Here is a 22,999-nt window from a genome sequence, read left to right on the forward strand (position 1 = left end):
GAAATACGTCCAAGATTTGATTGGCCAATATTACTCTGCAGTCGACCCTGCTAGAACAGATCAGAGAAGGGAAGTTGGCAGACGCTCAGTTACAGAGGGTTAGAGAGGATGTCTTAGCAGGAGTAGTTAAGGACTATTCTATTTCTGAGGTTGGATTACTTCGGTGTCAGGGGCGGATTTGTGTTCCAGCTGATGAGGGGATCAGACGAGAGATACTAGATGAGTCTCATACGACGCCGTACTCACTTCATCCGGGTACCACGAAGATGTATCAGGATCTACGGATTTTATATTGGTGGCCTGGGATGAAGAAGGATGTGGTCGAGTATGTTGCCAGATGCTTAACCTGTAAGTAGGTGAAAGCTGAGCATCAGCGACCAGCAGGGTTGCTTCAGCCTTTGGGTATTCCTGAATGAAAATGGGAGGACATTACTATGGATTTTGTGGGAGGTTTACCCAGGACAGTAGGACTTCATAACTCGGTGTGGGTGATAGTGGATAGATACACCAAGTCAGCCCATTTTCTTCCAGTGAGGTCGACATATACTGTGGATCAGTATGCTAAGTTGTATGTGAGGGAGATCGCACGTCTCCATGGGATTCCTAAGTCTATAGTGTCAGACCGGGATCCTATCTTCACCTCCAAGTTTTGGGGTGGTTTGCAGAAGGCTTTGGGGACTCAATTGAAGTTTAGTACAGCCTTTCATCCTCAGACTGATGGACAGTCCGAGAGGACGATCCAGGTATTGGAGGACATGCTCAGAGCATGTGTGATTGATTTTGAGGGTTCATGGAGTAAATATCTGCCGTTGATTGAATTTTCATATAACAATAGTTATCAATCAACGATTGGAGTGGCTCCCTATGAGATGTTATATGGGAGGAAGTGTAGGTCACCCATTCATTGGGATGAGATGGGTGAGAGGAGATATTTGGGGCCAGATATGGTTCAGAAAACAAGTGACGCCATAGAGAAGATCCGGGCTACGATGCTCGCTTCTCAGAGTAGACAGAAAAGCTGCGTTGATCCTAAGCGTAGGGACGTGGAGTTCCAGGTTGGGGACCACGTCTTTCTCCGAGTTTCACCATTGCGAGGGGTGAGGAGGTTTGGAAAGAAGGGTAAGCTAAGCCCTAGATTCATTGGACCATTCGAGATTTTAGAAAGGGTTGGTCAGGTGGCTTACAAGTTAGCCTTGCCACTATCGTTGTCTGGAGTTCATGACGTATTCCATGTTTCCATGCTTCGGAAATACGTCTCAGATGTGACTCATGTGTTGAGGTATGAAGATTTGGAATTACAGACAGATTTGGCTTATGAGGAGCAACCAGATCAGATTCTGGATCGGAAAGATAAAGTATTGTGGAATAAGACGATTCCTCTTGTTAAAGTGCTGTGGAGGAATAGTAAGGTCGAGGAGGCGACCTGGGAGCTTGAGGCAGCGATGCGGGATCAGTATCCCGAGTTGTTCAGGTAAATTTCGAGGACGAAATTCTCATTAGGAGGGGATAGTTGTAACGACCCAAAATCGCTAATAAGGCTTAAGGGTCTTGATTAGTGTGCCTGGAGGGCATAATGGGAATTATGTGTGACTTTAATGAGTAAAATGTATGATTGTGATTTAAGCATGTTATATGACTATTTGAATATTTGAGATGCATGACTATGTGTATTAGTATGCATGTAGGCCCTGATTAGGTTAGAAGGGCATAATCGTAATTTTGGCCATTATGGGCATAACTGCTTTGATATATGTGATAATTGTCGAGACCACATTATTATGTGGATATATCTGTGATCTGTGACTCGAGACGATCCTAGTGAGCAAAGTAGCGAAAAAATCATGGCATGGATTTGTACTCGACGCGGGGTGAGCTTAGGGGTATAAATGAGAATTTAGTGAGTATACTGGAGTCTATCTTGACATTGAGGAATATTATTGGTGATTAATTAGGTATCGGGAGTTAAGCGGGAAATATTAGAGACACTCGAGGAGTTAGCGGGAATTGGGTAAAATGACTAGAATGCCCTTAAGTGGATTAAAGGGTTAGAAATAAAAGGGAGGGCATTAAGGTCATTTGGGTTTCTAAAGAGGGGAATTACTGAGGCTTTATGTTAGTGGAAATTGTAGAGAAATGTAGAAGTCTGAGGAAAGAAAGAAAAGAAGGAAAAGGAGGGAAAAGAAAGGGAGAAAACATAGAGAGTTTTCTAAGGTCGGTTTACACTTCCTTCATCAGTTTCTTGAGGAATTTTAGGAGCAAAGCTCAGAGGAGAGTTGGGTTAGACTGAGCATCAAGGATCCTAAGCTAGGTTTGAGGAATTGGAAGAGGTTTAGCAGGAACTCACCAACACTTGAGGTAAAATTCTGTAAGTTTCTTCAATTCTGGTTTTGGTTCTTAGCTAGGATATCTAAGTTGTGTTGATGGGGAATTTTAGGAAAGTTGGAGCCAAGGGCTGTGGAAGAGCAAGCCAAGGAGGTCTAGAGGAAACTTGAGGTCGAAATTCCACCAAAGGTATAAATTCTAAACTTCTAACTTTGATGTTTAACTGGTTTCTGTTGAGTTTTGATGTCTGGAAGTGGCTATGGTGAATTTTGAGTTTGGGGATGAATGTGCTTGATTTCTAGGTATTTGGGGTGCTTGGGATGAGTGGAGTATGCTCATAAGGTTGTTTTTGAGTTTGGTGAAGGTTTGTAGAAGTTTTGGTTGAGTTTGGTTCGAGGAAATCGCAAGAAGGGAAAACTGGTGGTTGTCTGTCTGTGACTAGCGCTACAGCACTAGCCTTTGGGCGCTGTAGCACTAGGCCATGCATGCTGAGGGGATTTTGCTTCTATTTGTATCGATGTAGCGCCCTCCCATGAGTGCTGTAGCGCTACCCTGTCTTCTGAAGGGGATTTTAGGGTTGTTTGCAAGGGTTTTTTACCAAGGGTTTGGGGTTTGATTCCACCACCTTGTTTGGTGTAACTAGGACTTCCCAGGGGCTTGGGATTAGCCCGAGGATAGGTTTTGGACTTGAGGATTGATGATGACTTTGCCCTATGGTTGTGTTTAGGTGAGCACTAGGGTTCGAGGGGGGTCGTGCTCAAGGAGTTGAGGGGTCAAAGCTAGCAAATTGAAAGGTAAGAAAACTGCACCCGATTATATGCTTGTGAGGGGACTAAGTGCTCCCGGTATTTGTACCGTGTCAATAATGTTATTATGCCATGGGACATGTAAAAGCGGCCTAAGAATGCTATACATAATATTTGCGCACAGGGCGCGACTTGGCCACTGGTAGTCAAGGACAACTTAATAGTCACTGAGCTCGGTTTAAGCGGGCCGGAGTCAGTGGGATAACAGAGGGAGCAGCCTGAGGGCACTAGCCCTAGTTATCACTTGTGAATTGATATATGATATGAGATGACATGTTAGTGTGCTGAATACTTAATTATACTGAATGACTATATGGTTGAGATTATGTGATGCAATATGAGATATTGATTTGTCTATTGATTGCTTATGCTCTGTTGTTGTGTTTTCTTGCTGGGCCTTGGCTCACGGGTGCTACGTGGTGCAGGTAAAGGCAAGGGAAAATTGGACCAATCCTGAGATGGAGAGCTGCGGGGTTGAATGTACATAGCCAGCTGTTCGATCACCATGGTCGAGGAGTGGATCAGGACAGGGATTGCCTAACTGTTTGTTTTGCCTTAATATGGCTTGTTATTGTATCTAAACCTTATGACTTTTGTAAACGGTCTTCAAACTTATTATTTTTGGGATCCCGTGTAAATAGATAACGTTTCTTAACGAAAATGCGACTTTAGAGACCAAAACATTTTAACCGTAGTTCCTCTATAGTTTCAGTAACACGCTTTTAATTAAATGACTTGATTAGCAAGTCTAGCACTTTATAAACACACACAGTGTAACGGTCTTGGCTATCCAGGGCGTTACAACAGCTCAATGTCGTAACCATTCTTTATGTCTTGTCTTATGTTGTTTTCCATGTACACATTCGATCTAGTCTGATATTTTGTCTTCATGCAATGCCCAATAACTCAAGGTGCAGCTTGGAGATGGCCTTTATGTCAGAGTTCAAGTGAGCAAGTGTGTTTATTGGTGAAACGAGTTATTTCGAACATATCAGATTTAGGCATTCTCTTCCCCCTCAATCTCCACCCAATCAGAATCCTTACAAGTGATATACCAAACTTTAGTACCTGACATCTTCACCACAAACTCGAAGTTCTGCTTCATTGCAACAAGTTGGCCTTCTTCTTCAGCTCCACTTGTTCTCAAAAACCTTCCAAACTTCTATTACTCCACAACTCACTCCAGATGACGTGGGGACAACATAACAGGGACATGGGATATCTTCAGCAGTATATGTTGGAGAATTCCATCTTTTTTCATCGTTTTGTGTAATTGGAGGACTGCTCTCTGAGCCAGGAGTCGTGTGTCCTTAGCTTTCTTGAACTCTTGGCTCAGGTCATACATGACCAGTTTTCACTTGCTCCGCATGTATCATGGGTAACCAGTCCTCAGAATTATCATCAAAGTGACATCACTAGCCTTCTATATTGCTTCTCAGAGGCTATCTAGCACCTTTACGCTACCACATCGCATTTGCATCGATTTGGCATTGCATTGCCATCGTTAAACATAAATATTTTCAAATATTTCAAACCCGAAGAACAAATAAAAAATACAGAAAAAACCACAATCAACACCAAAATTGTTCGAAACTAGTATCTAACTATGACATTTCATATTCATAAGTAAATAAAATGAGAGAATACTTACCCATGAAGTTTTCTCTTAAAAAAAAACAAGGATGACAATTTCTTCAGAATAAATGTCACTTTCATATCCGACCAAAATGCAATGATGGGTTGGGTTGAGTATGATTTGACCTACAAATGATGGGGTGCTGCCATTTTTAGCAGCTGGGGTGCTACAATGATGCATTAGTGGATGGAGAAGGGAGAGAGAGAAGGAAGAGTGTTAGAGCCTTCCCAATGGATGATCTAAAATGTGTTATTATTTATAATATAGAGAAAAATTGGTTAAGCAGTCTTCCAATGGGTGATGTAAAATTATATTTTTTTTACCTAAATGAATAGTATTTCTCTATATGTAGTGAGACACTATTCATCAAGCTATAAATATTTTATTATTTTTTTATAAACTTTTGTATATATATATAAGTGTGATACTATTATATTTAATTATTTTATTTCTTAAAATGAATAAAATATTTAAAAATATATATAATATATAAATAATGTATAAAAAAAAATAGAGAAGCAGATGTATGATATAATGTAAAAGTTTGAGGTAAATTACAAAAATGTATGTTTTTGTGATATATTTTGTAATACACTTTCTCTATAATATTTAGCTAAAACTCATTTATGGTCTGGAGCACATTTATGGAAAGAATGTTTATGTTGGCACATGGTAGGATGTATATACTCTAAAATTTCCCATCTAATAGTCCATTGATGAGACCACTCCCATCGTATATTCTTTCTCTCTCTCATTGCTGCCAATCAAAATATGATTCTTTACCTTAAAAAAAAAGTCAGTTTCCTTTAAAAAAAAAACAAAAAACTAATGTTTACCACTGGTGACCAATGTCAAGGGAACAATGATTGAATAATTTACCATCAGTATAACTGTATAAATAATAAAAATGATAAAAAAAATTCCATGGAATCCTATCAAGCTGACAAGAGGCAGTGGGTCACCAGGATGCAGCAAAGTCTGACCAGAAAGGGAAAAACAATATTAATTAATTATTTTTGAAAAATCCGAAATGCTTTGATTACAAGCAACCATTCATTATTGTTTCCGTATCTAGAAGAGAGTTGATAAGGAAAAAGAAGAAAAACCAGGAGCTCTGCCCGCTATTCCTTCAAAATTTCAAGCCTTCCCAAAATCAATAATTGGGGAAGGCGGGTAGATTTGTTCTTAGTTATTTTGATTCTTTGGGATCAAACCATAGCCACCCATCAGAGACTATTGTTGTGATTCTTTCGAAAATCGTGTTGGGAATTTCTTTTTTGTGTAATGGGTGTTTCAGATGATTGTGATGGTGTTGGTTCATTATTGTCTTCACGGAGATGGGGAGGTGGCTTTAAGAGCTTGACCAGGAGGAAACAGGTGGACTCTGCTAATGATAAGAAAGGACCTCAACTGGCCAAAGAGTTATCTGTTCCCTACCTTGTTGCAATTGGTAACATTTGTTTTTCTTCTTTAAATTTGATTTTGGAGTGTTTTCCTTCGTGGGTTTGTGTTATCTGACGTTTATTTGTACCTTTTTTTTTTAACTTCTACACTGGTTCAAATCAAGCTAGGCCCAATAATTCGCCGATCTGCCCATTTTTTTGGGATTATCTTGATGTAGATTTTATATATTTAGAAGTTGTTTGTCTTGGAAGGTTGTATGCCAGTAGTTTATGATGATACTGATGCATCTCTCAAGTATGCAGCGTCACTTAAGTTTATTGTCCAATTTTAGTGATCCAAAGTTGAGAACTGATTGATTGGGACACTACTTTGTTTACCAACTTTGTTTTCAGTACGTTGAGGTAGAAGTTGTTTGATTACATAAGAATACCATTTATATTGTCACCATTGGAAAAGTAAAGGTGATAAACAAAGTGGCGATCAAGTACTAGTCTTGTTAAATAGACAAGATATAACTTGATTTTCCAGTTTGACATGAACATATGTAATCTTTGGTAGTTACGTGTTCCTGAACTCATCAGTGAATTCTTCTACACTTTGATCAGGAGTTGGCTCAACAATTGGAGCTGGAGTCTATATCCTAGTTGGAACAGTTGCTAGAGAACATACTGGACCAGCCTTGACCATTTCATTTTTAATAGCTGGAATAGCTGCTGCTCTTTCAGCCTTTTGCTATGCGGAGCTCTCTAGTCGTTGCCCTTCTGCAGGAAGTGCCTATCATTATTCATATATATGTGCTGGAGAAGGGTATTCCTCTTATTTCCTTTTATTATTTGTTTCATCAATAGGGTGGTTTTGAAAGAAATAAAATTATAAAACACCATTTGAATTATCTCATTAAATGCCTACTCAAAATATACGGCGAGGGTGACAAAACTTCCATTATACAGGGTAGTAAATAAATTGCAATCTCAAATTTCTCCTTTCCTTGGACGGGAGGAATGACTAATCTCAAATTTCTTTTTTACTGTATGTGATGAATGTTCTTAAATGGTGGGTGTACAATATGTGGTTGATTTTTTTCAGATTGTAATTTTTTCACTTTTACGTTTGGTAGACTTGCTTGGTTGGTTGGTTGGGCTTTATTATTGGAATATACACTTAGTGGGGCAGCTGTTGCCAGAGGAATATCTCCAAATTTGGTAAATATGAATTTTCTCAACTTTTTTTTTCTTTCCTGAATTTGAAGTCAAATAAGGTTTATTATTATTACTGCTATAAATTTTGTTTTGTCATTTTTGTTCAATCTGAAATTTATAATGTACGTAATTGGTTTCTTACATTTTGTACAAGGTTCCCAAGACAGTATGAAAGTTGAATTTGTCTTTGGGTTATGAAAGTTACTGTTTTTCAGCAATAATTTCACTAGTTTTAACTGGTTTCTTTTTCCTTTCTTTCTTTCTTTCTTTCATAGGGATTTCTTTTTGGAGGAGAGAACAACCTGCCAGCCTTTCTTGGCCGTCAATATATCCCTGGGCTTGACATTACAGTTGACCCCTTTGCAGCAGTTCTAGTTTTTATTGTCACTGGGCTCCTGTCTGTGGGAATTAAGGAGGTAAGCTGTATGTTTGTGTTCTTGTATTTTAATATGAGACCAACATTTGATTTTTGTTAGGCTCATCTTATATCACTTAAATATTGCAGAGTACTCTAGCACAAGCTATAGTGACAACAGCAAATGTTTGCGTACTGCTATTTGTCATAATAGCGGGTACTTATTTGGGTTTCAAATCTGGATGGGTTGGATATGAGCTTCCTACTGGGTACTTGGACAACCCTTTTTGTTACCTTTCTATTTACTTTTATACGATACTATTGATTTTGGTAATTTATTTCTACTTCTATGTATATAATATATATGAATAATAATGTTTTAAAAAAATTCTCTTCCTTTTCTATAGGTATTTTCCCTTTGGGGTTGATGGAATGCTTGCTGGGTCTGCTACAGTATTCTTTTCCTACATTGGCTTTGATACAGTTGCAAGCACCGCTGAAGAGGTAATTGTGTTAGAAATCACTATTATATGGGCTATAAAGGGTTCTAATGAATAGGATATATATACATATATATATATATATATTTGGGGGTTTTTGGGGGGGTTGGGATGGGATAAGAATGGGATTATTAATGGAAAGGAACTTAAATTTTTGACTTACCTGTTTTTCTTATTTTCATAGGTGAAAAACCCTAAACGGGATTTACCACTGGGTATTGGGGCATCACTTTCTATCTGCTGTGCTTTGTACATGTTGGTCTCTGTTGTCATTGTCGGTTTAGTACCCTATCATGCAATGGATCCGGACACTCCCATCTCCACTGCATTTGCTAGCCATGGGATGAATTGGGCTTCGTAAGTGTATATATATGCTAGGAATATTCTATACAATCTTTTAATGAGAAAGTGTTGAAAACTGTGAATCTAACAGACTTTTTATGCCTGTCATTTAAGGTATGTGATAACTGTTGGAGCTGTTACTGCACTCTGCTCAACTTTGATGGGTTCTCTTCTTCCTCAGGTACGAATTGGTTGTTAAAGTGTTTTCCTCTGTCACAATTTCACAATTTGTTGGTGGTCACCGGCTGTATCTAGCTTTTGAGCTAGCTACATGGCATTCTGGTCATAGGTTTTTCAGTGAGATCAAGATAATTTTATCTTTTGACACTAATTCCCACCGCTTAATCTTTGCAATTAAGATAATGATGTAATAGAGACGGTCGTAAATCTGTGGGGTTGGAATGAATCATGATTGTACTTTGAATAATTAGTAATAGAAGTGCAAGTTTAGAGCAGAAATAGAAGATAATTTGAAGATATTGAGGATTGTCCAGGAAATATATGGGATAAAGTTAGATATTGGGTAGCTATTTGGTTGTTCAATGTGAAAGAGTCCAAAGGGCTTTTATTTTCTGAGTTATCTAGATATTTGAGTCTCTTGTTGTAAATGTCTTCATTCTGATTTCTATTAGACTTGTATTTTTTTTTCATATATTAATATAAGTTCAGTTTATTTATTTTTTAAAAAAGGTCATAAAATACAAAGGCAGAACATGCCCCTTATCTGTTAGACAGAAGGAAGAAGGAAAAAAGGTGCCTTTACAAGCACAAACATTTTTTAGTTTGTCATACAATAACTGATAATTTTGGTTTTATATGGAACCATATTTAGTATTATAGAAAGGATAGAGTATCAAAGATGATGCTGGAAATACTGAAGGTGATAAGGGATCATCTTAAATAACAACCTAAGGTGCTATCCCTACGTAGATAAAAAAAAGAAGAAGCATTGAACTCCACACATTCCTGCTTTTCTTATTATAATGTGGCAGTTAAAGAACAACAAAACTACCCAAAATTTATTTTTCCTCAAATGTGTAAACATCTTCTATATCGTGAAAAATCCAACTTTTTTTTTGAGCCAGAGAGCCCAGCGTATAGCCTATTTTTCCACATTCCTGAGCTTCTTCCTCTACCTGATTTAGATCCTGAAATAATATTTGATCATAGAATCACTAATCTTATGTTCTAATTAGGTTAGGTACAGTACTATTTAACTACAGGTTGTGTCTTAATTTGTCATATTTTTCATGAATTCAGAAATGAAAGTATAGATGCATTTGCTCAGTAGGTTGCCCTCCTGTACATTTATTTTCTCTCTTCAATTTGAAGATCCATTTGCTCCTTTCTGCTGGTTTATTACCACGAATCTTCTATTGCTCGTGCTTTCAATTGTTTCTTTCCTTTTTGTTAACTCTCTATTTTTAATTTTGTCTGAATAACATTGTTTTTTTTTAATTTCTCAGCCACGAATTCTGATGGCAATGGCTAGGGATGGGTTGCTGCCCTCATTCTTTTCAGATGTTAATGAACGCACACAAGTTCCTATAAAGAGCACAGTGGTAACTGGAATTGGTGCTGCAATCTTGGCATTCTTTATGGATGTTTCAGAATTGGCAGGAATGGTAAGTTACATGTTTTTGGGGTAATTATTGCAATGTTTGTTGTCTTCTGCAATGAAGTGTTTTCTTTTATGAAGATGCTTACAGTGGTGGTACTAGACTAAAGCATGGCACATTTAGATTTATTGTGAGCCAAATTTTAATCAGAAAGCAAGTCAATAAAAATGATATTGATGATAAAACTGAGATGATGCCAAAACATAAGTTATGATCTTTCCTATACCCCTCTTTTTTATTTTATTTTATTTTTATTTTTATTTTTATTGCAAGTGTCTTCTAAATCTGATAACGTGGATAGTATTTGGGATAGAATCAAGTATTGGGTAATTTTGTGGTTGTTTGATGTAAAAGATTTCAGGAATCTATTGTTTTCGGACTTCTTAAGGGAGTTGGCATGTATCTTGTAATTATTGGACTTCTCCCTTTTCTTTGTACTTCTTTCTGCTTAATGTTAGTTATTATTATTATTATTTTGTTATTGGTTAAAAACTTAGTTAACGAGTTTCAAGCTTTGAAATATTTAAGATTTTAAAATTTACTATCAATTATGTCATCAACTATTTATTCGAAAGTTATGTAGAGGTAGTTCCTTTAAAATAAGTATAAGCATATCTTTTTTGCTCTATAAGTTTGCTGATGTGTTCTTTCTTTGGAGGAGAGGAATGAGGAGTCAGAGGGGAATGGGAATGCTAACCTAATACGCAGATTATTGTTTCTAAAAAAATGCTCTAATAGGAAGATAGAATGCTCATTGTTTGTTAAATACCATATAGTATCTGTTGTTTCTTAAATAGTCATTACAGATGTAAATTTGGATTCTAGCTATAATGGCTATCTGTTTAGTGATCTGGTTAGAGTGGAACAAAATAATTTTAAAGATTTTGAGGACAATCTTGAAAGTCCATGGGATAAGGTTAGATATTGGGTAGCTATTTGGTTATACAATGTCAAAGAGTTTTAAAGGAATGGTATTTGCTGATTTAGCTACAGATTGGACTTTCCTGTTGTGCTTTTCTACTGTCTGATAAAAATCAGACTTCTATTTCTCATTTATGAATACAAGTTTCCTTTTAAAAATACTACAAATGTAAATATGGAATTCCTGTTTCTGTTTTTTATATTGATGCCTTTGCCATTGGCAGGTCAGCGTGGGTACACTTGTTGCATTTACTATGGTAGCAATATCTGTATTGATACTCAGGTATGTCCCACCAGATGAGGTGCCATTGCCACCATCTCTTCAGGAGTCTATTGATTCATTTGCATTGCGATGTGGTGAGAGTAGTAAGGAAAGAAATAGGAAATATCTTGTTGGCTCCTCTAAGGATGGTACCCAAGCTCTGCTTGATCAAGTAGACATCTCTGTTGAAATTCCTTTGATTGCCAAACATCTGCATATTGGCAACTGTAAGTCCTGTAATTTTTTCATATTCTCATCGAAATTAGGCACTGATGATATAATGACAATCACTTCTACTTTAGAAGTATAATACTATGTACATTTATGTGTTTGAGATGTGCTCAATAAAATCACCTTATGCTCTTGTAGTCTAAAAGTAAGTTTTCTGTTTTGGTTCTGTGACTTACATTTCCTGCTATGTTTTTTTTCCCTGTCCCTTAATAAAACTATGTAGCATGATCCTGAACTCTGTTTAAAGCATTTTTTTGAGGTACTATTCCTGAAGTAGCATCGTTTTTTTTTTCTATGTTCTGTTTGGCATCTGGACTGTCACATGGGTTTGCTAGGGCATGAATTGCTGTTATTGTCTGATTGTTTGGACTGAAATTTAGGAGTCTAGTGGTTCCTGGTTATGCATTTTGCTCTTTTTCTTGTTATGTGATTTGTCTAACTTTCTGGTTTGTGCTGAAGAAGTTTAAAGTACCTTATTCATTGGTGCAGATGTTATGAATGAAAATAAAAGGCGAAAAATTGCTGGCTGGACAATTATGCTGACATGTATTGGGGAGTTTCTCCTTGCATATTCAGCTTCAAGTTTGGGCTTTCCAAGGTAGGTTAATTCCTGGATTTCGGTTTTTTTACTCATAATATTTCCAGTTTTCCAATTACATGGGGTATGTGATGTGAATCATGGAGGGCATTCAGTTTTTTTTGTCCCTGAAAACTTTTATTCTTAGATTTGATGTAAAATCTGCCTTCTCATTTTTCCCAAAGCACTAGTGGTTTTACTTGCTCTGGTTGACCCAGAAGTTATTTGTAAGGTATCTATTTCCATTTATTTTCAGTGTTTTGGTATTTCCCACTTTAAGATTTTGTTGCAACATTGTTCTTCCAGCTTTCTTCGGTACTCATTGTGTGGAGTTGGTGGTGTTCTTATTTTATCTGGTCTTGTTGTGCTGACCTGTATAGATCAAGATGATGCACGCCACAGCTTCGGACACACAGGAGGTATGCTCACTACTTATATTTACTCTTTGTTTACTTGGCTTGCTGTAGTATCATCATTTCCTGCATGTTAGAATGTGTAGTAGTCTACACATTTCGTAGATAGCTTAGAGCTGTTTTATATTTCTCTGAAAAGTCTAGGACAGTTTTAGTTCAATAGGTGCAGACTTGGTATTTCTCTAAAGTAATGGATGCAATACACTACCCCGCAAGTCTAATAATTGCTAGAGAAATTGGTAAAAATAGTTAGCCAGTTATTTATGGCTGCTATAACTATAGCTATATCTATACAGGCTAATCATGCTTTTCTGTAACATAAATTTATGTCATGCCCATGGCTTAAACCAACAAGCTTAATATGTTCGAGTTGGGCCATTTCTTGGACCTCATCACTGATTGTGTATTTGATAGGAGGAAGTGGAATGAGGAAGGATAGCGGTAGGAGGATTAGTGGATGAAATTGGTGTAGGGTGACTGTTTTGTATAGATATTTTTAGTAGGGAATGGTATTAGGGATTTTATATTATCAGGTTCATGCAGTTTTTAATTCATTTATAATTGGATCTTTCCATTCATATGAAGATACATTACAACAAGAGAAGAGATGCATATTTTCTCACCTTTCTAAAAAAAAGATAATAATAAGGGTTGCGAAATACCAAATTTCCTTTCATTTTTCTGCAGGAAGATTAATTAGGTAATCAGTAATATAGCAATAAAAGCAAAGAAGCTTATTCAGTACTTCATCCAAATCATTTGTACTAGTGCACCGTAATATTTTTTGAATTTATTAATCCAGGTAGAAACTTATTTGTTAACAGAGATATCTATTTTTCTCTTTACAGGTTTCATATGCCCATTTGTCCCATTGCTACCGATTGCTTGTATTCTCATCAATGTGTACCTTCTAGTTAATCTCGGGTAATTATTCAATTATTTTTATATGTTTATTTATTTTATGTTATTATACTTTTCTTTTTCCAAGCATAATGGGAGAGATTCCAATGTCTTAGCTGACTAGATAGCTTCAGTACATAAATATTCATCCCAATCTGTACCACTTGAAAATAAAACCCAAAGCCCCATTATGTGTGTGTGTGTGAGAGAGAGAGAGAGAGGCTACATAATTGAAAAGCAAATAAACAATATCAAATCCTTAATTATCTAAATCTCCTTTGGAATTGAAAACTGGGCTTCCGAGGTTCTCAGTTTCTGAATTGCATATTTTCTTTCTCTAGTGACTAATAGAAAATTTTCTTTCATCTCATTTGCAGAGCTGCAACTTGGGCGCGGGTTTCTGTGTGGCTGGTTATAGGGGTGGTGGTTTATCTGTTTTATGGCCGAACACACAGCTCACTGCGAGATGCAGTTTATGTTCCGGTGGCACAGGCAGATGAAATCTGTCGTGGTTCAGCAAACTATGTGTCTTAGAAGCCATTGTCAAGGAAATTCATGTGGTCCAAGTATGGTTTGTAACAAAGGTGTTGTCTTGTTAATATTTGCTTACATTATTTATTACAGGAAGGACTACAAAAGTAGTCCAGTCCATGGTAACGGTAGACCTTAGAAATATGTTGTAGTGCATCATGTTTCTTCTTTGTAAATAGAATTTGTAACCAAAGTTTCACCACTTTAGTTATTTCATTATACAAGTGTTTCATAGCTTTCCTCTATATATTTTATAGCTTTCATTGTACATGTTATTTACAAGGAAAATTCTTTTTTGTCTATGTCTATGTTTATGTTTTGTTATAGAATATTTAAAATAATATAAATATTATTTCTAAAACAATTTAAATAAAAATGTTTAGATTAAAAAATTAAGCATTATTTAAATGTCATTTATAAATAGAAACTAATTTGTACGCTAAAAGGATATATCAATATCACGTCTATAATTTTGCTACAAAAAAATATCATGTCTATAATTTATCAATTACAATGAGTTTACTAAATATTTTTTTAAGGTTTTTTACATAATTCATTATGATAAACTAATATATTACCCTAATATTTATTTCATTTTTATATACAAATCTAAACCATTTTTAGATCTTAATTAATTAGATCCTTTTTTAATTATAATTTTATTTTATATAATTTTTTTATTACAATTTATCTAACCTTTTAACATTCTTCATTTCAAAAAACTAAAACCTTACCGCCAAAAAAAAAATCTCAAAAACCGTGACAAAAAAAAATTGAAAACATTTTCTCTTCCATCTTTAATGGTTTCTACAATGAGTACCAGTGATACTCTTTTCACACAGTCGTCGAGAAATGTGGATGCAAGGGAAAAGTCGTCGGACTCGGAGAAGAGCGATGAAAATGGAGTCTCTCCCTAGTGTAAAAATGCATGGTTAGCATGCAAAGAAGAAAACTCGTTCACCATGTTTGTTCGCGGTCATTCAATGAAGAAGTTGAAAATAGTGGAGGAGGCGGCTGTGGTTCCGAATTCCAAGTCCGAATCCGATGTCCTCGATTCTCCATTGATAAATGTTTGTTTTTCATTTTTTTATTGAATAAAGTTGATACTTTTTTGTTTGTTTCTTTTCATAAATAATAAACGGGTTCAACATTTTCTAAGTTTTTGTTTATTTTGTACAGGTTTTTATAAAAAAATGAGGGCTTTTTATTTTTTTTTGTGCTTCAAAAGTATTTCATGGATATGTGATTTTTATTTAGTTGTTTTAATGCCAACAATAGTTATCAAGCATATGTTTATATTTATTTACCCCTCACGGATTTTTGTGTATTTAATCCCTAATCCTCAATTAGTTTTAATTTTCAAGCATATGTTTCGTTTTTATGGTTTACTTGCTTTTGTTAGTTTCATTTTTTGTTTTACAGTTTTTGATTAAAGATGAAGACTTTTCGTTTTTTTCTTTCTAAATTTTCAAGCATCTGATATGTAATTACAATTGTTCGATCTATGGTTACTTTGATTGGTTGTACGTATATTTCAGATGGTTGTCGAGAAAGTAGAGGAAAATGTTTTGGAAATTTGGAATTAGAGAAGACTTACCAAATTACAAGCTTTACGACATTCTTAAATTGATTCGCCAATATGTCTTTTGTTATCTTGTACGAGTACTGAAAGCTACTTTCTGTGCATTATATTTTTTATTCGAGCTTCTGTAGGAATTTGACTTGACAAATTCAGCTTAGTTATCACCATTCTATGTTGATTTTCATATTTTTGTATGAACTATTTATTAGCATGAATTTTTTGAGTGTTGAGATACAAATTTCAGATGTTAGTTTATTTCAAGCTTGTGGTTTTTATTGATAGTGTTTATGATAATTGATAATTGTTGATTGTTATAAACAAATATATTTCTATTTTTTCTGAACAAATATGTTTATTATTATTTTTAATGTCATTGTTTATTTCTCTAAACATAATAATAGATATTTTTTTAATATAATGTCTTGGTTCTTATTCTTAACATATTTGTTTATTTTTATGTTTATGCTCATGTTGTCATTTTTAATTTTCTAGATTATTTTCTAGATTGTTTTGTATGTTAAATGTTTTTTCTTTTTTATGAATATACAATTATGTTTATCTTTAATTTTCAGACAAATTTTTTACAATATTTATTTTGTCACTATTGAATGAATATATTGTACTTTAAACACATTTGTTTATTTTTAAATTGTTATTTTTTTGTACTTTAAATTGGTAGATGTGGTTCTTAAATGTTATTGATATCAACATTCATTATTAATTATTAACTGTTATGTTTATGTTTAGTTTACTTTTTGTATTTTTAGATGGTTTATTTTGTTACTATTGAATGGAATGTTCTTTTTTCTACAGGTTTGTGAACTATATTTCAAGCTGGAGAATAGACTGGGTGGGAGATTAGTTTACACATCTCAGTATGATGTTATTAAGCTTATTAAGGAGACTTAACAAATATGTTTATCATACTTCGCTTGTCCTGGAAGACATTGTAGTGCACCAAAATTTTTTTAGTTATTAAAATTTTTGTATTTTATTTTATTTAATTGTTAAGTGTTGTGAATTATTTTATTTAATTGTTTGTTAACTTAATTGATAGAATTGTTTGGTGGAATTTTTGTGAATTTAAATTTGTGAATTGGTTATTTGATTATTTATTTTAATATGTGAATAATTGTGTAACTTGTTTTACTATTAGTGTTACATTTTATTAAGTATGACAAATTATGTGATTAAAATATGTTATTTTTTTTCCATTTTATGAGTGTGTGCCTAATATTGGTGTGTGTGTGTGAATGTGTTTTATTTTATTTATTTATTTATTACTTTATAGAAAACGAAAGGGCAACATGAATCTAGACATAATGTGAGTCTTGAACATTTTTCATTTTATTAAGAAAAGAAAAGAATATAGAAAATAAAAGAAATATAAGTTGTCATCTTGTAGGAAAAGATGACAAGGCTTATCTTTGATTTGGTTCAATTTATGATAAGGGTTTAGGTAAGGTGTAAGGAGAGGGAATGGTGGGATTTAGCTTAATTTGTGGGATAGGAATTTAACTTTTCACACTTGAGTCATCTTCCTAAGGTTAGGTCACTAGAGGCTATAAATAGAAGAACATGAGAGCCTTGGGAATTCTTTTGTTGGCTGCTGAAATTCAGGAGGAGAAGAAAAGAGAGAGAGAACTCGTGGGAGAAAGAAAGAAGAAAAAGGAAGAAGGGCTCGAGGTCTCTAAGGTATGAGTTTGGATTGTGATTTTCTTTTTCCCTTCTTCTTGGTAATAGTTTAATGGAAGTCCTTGGTGGTGCTAGGTTCTAATCCCACAAGAGCATAAGGATTGTTGTTAGGGTTTTGACCAACAAGAGGGTAAGGGTGTTTTGATTTCCTAATATTGATATATTTGAGATTTTTTATTTGTATGGTCTAATGATTTGGTCGTAACAATAAGGTGTTGGAGGCTAGCAAAACGAGGGTGATCATAACTATTTTTGGGTTCTTTGATTTCTATCAAAGGAGGTAATGGAATCTCTATTCTTGATTTGTTTCTTATTGTTGTAACATTTTTATATGTATACTCATAGTACGTGCGTGTATTGGATTGATTATTGATTTATGGTGTTATGTAAATCTCTTATTATGAACATTTGTATTGATATTAAATCATAAGCATGGTGGTGGATATGTTGCCTAAGGTTTTTCATATGATTTGATGATAGATATGGTTTGGCTTAAGGATCCTATGTGTAAGCATGCAAGGGTTTTAATTTGTGATCTACCAAATATGATGATGAATGTGTTTTCATTTTTTTTTTTAAAATGAAAGGATTTGATCATTTTGGGCTATAAGGGTTTCAGCCTATAGGGTGTGATGCATGTTCTGATGTTTTTATTTTTGTGTCACTTATACATATTAGGAACTACATGCTAGGTTAATTTGAATAAAAGAAAGGATTGTCTTGAATTTTTTTATAAATTGATATATTAGTGATTTCATGAAGATTATGGATTGGGTTTTGAGAAACATCAATTAAAGATGAATTTCATGATGATTTATGCTTGCTGATTTTGTGAATAAATGGTGAATAAGTTTGGTGAAATAATAATGTGCATGCATAAGAAATGTCTCTAATGATATGTTGTATTTGTGAGAATAAAATGATGTCTTAATTCACACTTAAAATGATATTTTTGCACAAATAATTACCTATAGATTTTTTTTTTTATTTTTTATATTTTGATGAAAATATGAGTTTTAAAAAAATGAAAATGGTGATTTTAATGATATAATTGGTTGTTGGAATTTTTGTTAAAAAAATGTGAAGTTGTATTTTAATAAAAGAAATTTGGTGAGTATCTTAAAATAAATTAATACCCTAAACTATGGAAATATTAAAAGTGATATTTTTAATATAACATGAGTGCTCATTTTAATAGTTATGGTTTTTCTTTATTTTGATTAAGAAAAATGTTGAATTTAGTTCACTTGTGAATTTTAAGGAAATAAAATTTGGCTGAAAGTTTAGTTAAATATTTATAAAAATAATCATTGGATTTTCACATATGAATTTATTTTATTTAAAATTTAATCTTTAAAAATAACACAAGTAAAAATGTATTTTTCCACATCTAAAAATTATATTTTTCTCACATTAAATTTGTAAATTTGTTAATTAGATTGTAATGTTATTTTCTAAATAAACATGTTAAATTATGAGTATTTTACATAATTGTTAGTCTTTGTTATTTTATGGAAATTAAAAGTGATTAATAGAATAATTATATATTTTTTAATGGTTGATTAAATTATTTTTATAAAATAAAAATAATGCTTTGGAGGATTAACCAACTTGAGAATTTTAAAGAGATAAATAATGGTAATCAAGCATGTTACAATTTTATTATTTTCATAACGATAGAAGTAAGATGCGTAGAATTATCGTTTTTAACACCACTTTTACACAATGTTCTCACGTATGCAAGTCGCATGGAAATTCACTTTTACGTTAAAAAATATGTCTATTATGCAACCATGTAGTTTTTATAGCAAGATCATGCATGAAATATAGGTAGAATTTGTATTATTCTTATATGACCTTATGTGTAATTATGCATTGTTTAGATGTTGTGAGTAACTCTCACCATGTGTGCATGGCCTATGCACACATGAGCTATATGAGTGGGCAAAATAGAGTTTATGTGATACTAAGGAATGTTATTTTGATTATGGTATAGGCTCGTTGAGAAGTTTTCGTTTTACTTAGCTTGGACCTGAGGTAAGGAAGTTAGATAGAATTTATGTTTATTTATGCTGTGAATAGTAAGATTGTTTGTATGAAAGTGTTATGATGTTTTGCGCTATGAATTATGGAATGCTTTAATATGATGATATGTTTAGATTGTATGAATGTTGTGTGCAATGAATGGATGTTAGCGTGATGAACGCGATACATCAAAAATGGGTTGCTAAGGATATGAAGACGTAATCCGAGTTACTAAGGATATGAAGACGTAACTCCAAGGGTGGACGCGCCGAGGTTATTCAAGGACCAGAGATCCTATTTACCTCAAAGGGTGACATGGACAAGTTAGCGGGCAATGTTCACAAGGAAATGTTTATGATGATGTTATGATGATGTCACTACTGGAAATATAGGCTTTTACTTCATTTTTTTCACATAGAATATAAAAAAAAACTGAAGTAAAAACCTTTCAATGAGTTCTTACTTCGCTTTTGGGAATGGTAGAACATAAAAATAGGCTATTACTTCGGTTTCTTAAAAAAATGAAGTTAAATAGAAAATGAGCAAGGGCCATGTTTGGTTTGCATACTATATTGGGGCTTTTCACTTCGGTTTTTATGAAAAAACTGAAGTGAAAAGTGGAGCAAACCAAACGCGGCCTTGAAGGCTTTTACTTTGGTACTTATATAAGAACGGAAGTAGAAAGGTTTTTATATAAGAACCGAAGTAAAAGAATTTTAATACCCTTAATATATATCTCTTGCCTCATTCGTCTCTCTGAAGCAAAAATCCCAAACGGCAAACCCAGAAAACCTCCATTGTTGTCGTACTCCCACGAGGGTTTCACTAAATATACCATTTTTTATGTTTCTTTTACCATTTGAAACCATTTCTCTTACTTAAAAACAGAAATATTAGTTCCATTTTTATTTTTGGGGGAGAAAATAAAGATTTTGGGTGTGGGTATTTTTAGGGTTCGAAACTGGGTATTGTTATTGGACTTTGACTGATTTCTCTTACATTAAAATGTGTTCTTGAGCTTCAAAAAAGGTATGAATCACTAAATCTTTGTTTGTATGATTTTTTTTATTTTCTATATTATTTTTAGATTTTTTTTCTTATAGATATAATGTGTTTATTATATATAGGTTTTAGAGTTGCTAATATTGACTTAGATGTTCTTTTGAGCATCAAAGAAGGTTTGTTACCTTAAAACTTTGTTTGTGTTATTTTTTTTATATTATTCCGAATTTAATACTTATTTTTTAGTATATTTGTGTTATATATTTTTATTTATTTATTTTTATTTTATATAATGTTATTAATTATATATATATATTAGTAAAATTTAAAAATTGTTGTGACTTGCTATTTAAATTTCTAAACATAGCTTCAATAGGTAATGTTGTTGCCAATGTTAGAACTTGAATGTTTGGATTATTAGTGACATTTGTTTTTATTTTCTATAACTAGTTAGCTTGAAATGTTGTTTGATGATTATGTAATTAGTTTAATTAATTATGTAATTGATTTTTATTTATTTTTGTTAAAGCTTTTTAGTAGGGTTGTTGATTTAGTTGCCAATTTGGTATTGATTTTGGGTGACTTCAAGAGTAATATTGGAGGTTTGTAATCTTTAAATTTTATTTATTACTATTGCAATATTTATTTATAAAATTAGAGTTAAATCATGCATGTTTTATTTTAGTGAAGTAGGTTCTGGGAAATTTGTTGTTGGCGATGAAATAATGATGGAATTATGTGTGTTGATTTTGTGTTTGTTTGTGTTGAATTTATATATAATTATAAAATTGGGATATGCTACAAAAACAAAGAAAACTCTACCAATTTTTTATAGATTTTATTAATTTTTTTCCTTTTTCAATTTGCACACTATGTCGAGATATTTTGTGTGTTATTTACAGGTTTTTAAATTTTTGGAGATATTATAATGTAGTTGTTATACTGCCGAAATTTTGTTAGACTTAAGAAAATTTAATAATTAAACTTCAATTATGTTGGATGTCCTAGAAAAAAGAACTAGGAGTGGAAGATGTAGAGGGATATGAAATTTGGATAAGAGTGCGAGAAACGAAGAAGACTCTTGTCGAAGATAATTTGGACAAAAAAATTGAAGAAAGAGTTTTAAGTGTTTTAAAGAAATTAGGAAATTTTTTTAAGTGTTGTTATAAGTTACTAATTTAATCTATCATTGGTTTGCTTCGTAGAATGAACTAAATGACAAAGTTACTAGTAACCAAATTGTCGCCAAAGGTTGGGAGGACATGTTGCCAATCCATCAAGAATAGTTAAGCCGATTGATGACTTAAATTTATTAGTATGCCTATTTTGTTTATACATACCTTTAGTTTTATGTAAATGTATATATAAATGTTTAGGCTATTTTACTTAATTACAATTATGTGAATGTATATATGAATGATTATGTTATTCTACTTAATAATTATGTGAATGTATAAATATTTAATTTTATAAGAATTTTAATTCTAAGTGTATAAATTTTGTGATTTTTATTTCAGTTATAAATTAAATAAAAATAAACCAATTCCAATTGTAAAAATATATATATAACTATAAATTCATATAATTAGACTATTTAAAAAAATTAGGGCAAAAAAAAAAAATAGAATTGGGCCATTTAAAAATAATTACAAATAATTATTAAAAGGGGAGGGGGGGGGATCTTTCTACTTTGGTTATTATGTAAAAACCGAAGTAGTTTTTACATAATAACCGAAGTAGAAAGTGCCTAGCAAGGAAGCGTACCCCACTTTCTACTTCGGTTATTATGTAAAAACCGAAGTAGAATCCTCACTTTCTACTTCGGTTTTTACATAATAACCGAAGTAGAAAACCTATTTTTCACTTCGATTTTTAATTACTTTTTACTTCGCTCCGAACTACTGTGGTTGCGAATTTTAGCGAAAACCGAAGTAAAAGCCCTTTTTTCTTGTTGTGTGTTATGATGTTTATGTTATGATGATGTTAATGTAGATGTGACTATGTTTATGCTTATGATATTGACACCATTATGACAATGATGCTATGATGTATAAAGATGGATGAATGTGTTTGTGACTTGTTGTATCTTACTTGTTGTTGTTTGTACTTCGTTACGGGGCTTTTAGCTCACCCTCTTACTTTCCCTTCCAGGTAGCAAATATGTTTCTCTATGGCACACGTGGTGATGTGGGAAGTTTTGTCATCCTGGTGTGTATGGCGTGGGGGCATCCAATGGACGAGAAACGATCAGTTTAAAACACCATTTTCTTGTAATAATGTTATGTTTAATGGGATTTTTTTAAAATTTATCGGCAGGACTTGAACTTTTGGTTGTTTAAAAACTTTGCATGAAAAACTAATATTTTCTTTTTAAACTATTGGGCCCAACTTGCATGTTTTTAGCAAGACCCCACTGAAATCTTTATAAGAAGTGGCTTTCTCTTATAAACCAATGAATATGTGAATTTTTTACAAAGCACTAGACTAGGGTGTTTTACAAATGGTATTAGAGATGGTCGTCCATGTTTCCGAGGACCCTCCCCATACATGCTAAAGACGGGAAAATCTCACCTCACTGCGTCATAAGTATTTGTTTATGTGCTATTACTTGTTTCTGTTTTATTTAATTTTATAGTTTCGTAAACTGTTGTATAGTAAGATGCCTCCTGTTTTGAAA

The 22,999-nt window shown here is 33.3% G+C and overlaps 1 protein-coding gene and 1 long non-coding RNA gene across 2 annotated transcripts; both read left to right on the forward strand.

Annotated features, from left to right (window-relative positions):
- Positions 1 to 5,795: 5,795 nt before the first annotated feature.
- Positions 5,796 to 14,263, forward strand: LOC133802122 (cationic amino acid transporter 2, vacuolar-like). Its single transcript, XM_062240383.1, has 14 exons — positions 5,796 to 6,214; positions 6,774 to 6,975; positions 7,286 to 7,370; positions 7,643 to 7,783; positions 7,873 to 7,991; positions 8,130 to 8,226; positions 8,407 to 8,579; positions 8,679 to 8,745; positions 10,031 to 10,189; positions 11,329 to 11,593; positions 12,087 to 12,195; positions 12,481 to 12,593; positions 13,436 to 13,511; positions 13,865 to 14,263. Exons 1-14 carry the CDS (start codon positions 6,049 to 6,051, stop codon positions 14,019 to 14,021), a joined length of 1,929 nt encoding a protein of 642 aa, XP_062096367.1. The 5' UTR covers positions 5,796 to 6,048; the 3' UTR covers positions 14,022 to 14,263.
- Positions 14,264 to 16,929: 2,666 nt separating this feature from the next.
- Positions 16,930 to 22,775, forward strand: LOC133801798 (uncharacterized). The gene is made up of 5 exons (XR_009876985.1): positions 16,930 to 17,295; positions 17,371 to 17,425; positions 17,508 to 17,575; positions 19,292 to 19,332; positions 22,474 to 22,775. It is a non-coding gene; the product is annotated as an uncharacterized LOC133801798 (long non-coding RNA).
- The last annotated feature ends 224 nt before the right edge of the window (positions 22,776 to 22,999 follow it).

The sequence above is a fragment of the Humulus lupulus genome, chromosome 9, assembly GCF_963169125.1.
Source record: "Humulus lupulus chromosome 9, drHumLupu1.1, whole genome shotgun sequence".
Taxonomy (NCBI): Eukaryota; Viridiplantae; Streptophyta; class Magnoliopsida; order Rosales; family Cannabaceae; genus Humulus; species Humulus lupulus.

Bases quoted from the DNA above. Each gene is read 5' to 3' on its own strand.
- LOC133802122 (XM_062240383.1), top strand. From the start codon at position 6,049: ATGGGTGTTTCAGATGATTGTGATGGTGTTGGTTCATTATTGTCTTCA. The intron at 7,784-7,872 runs GTAAGCTGTATG...TAAATATTGCAG, and splicing joins TGTCTGTGGGAATTAAGGAG to AGTACTCTAGCACAAGCTAT. The intron at 10,190-11,328 runs GTAAGTTACATG...TGCCATTGGCAG, and splicing joins TTTCAGAATTGGCAGGAATG to GTCAGCGTGGGTACACTTGT.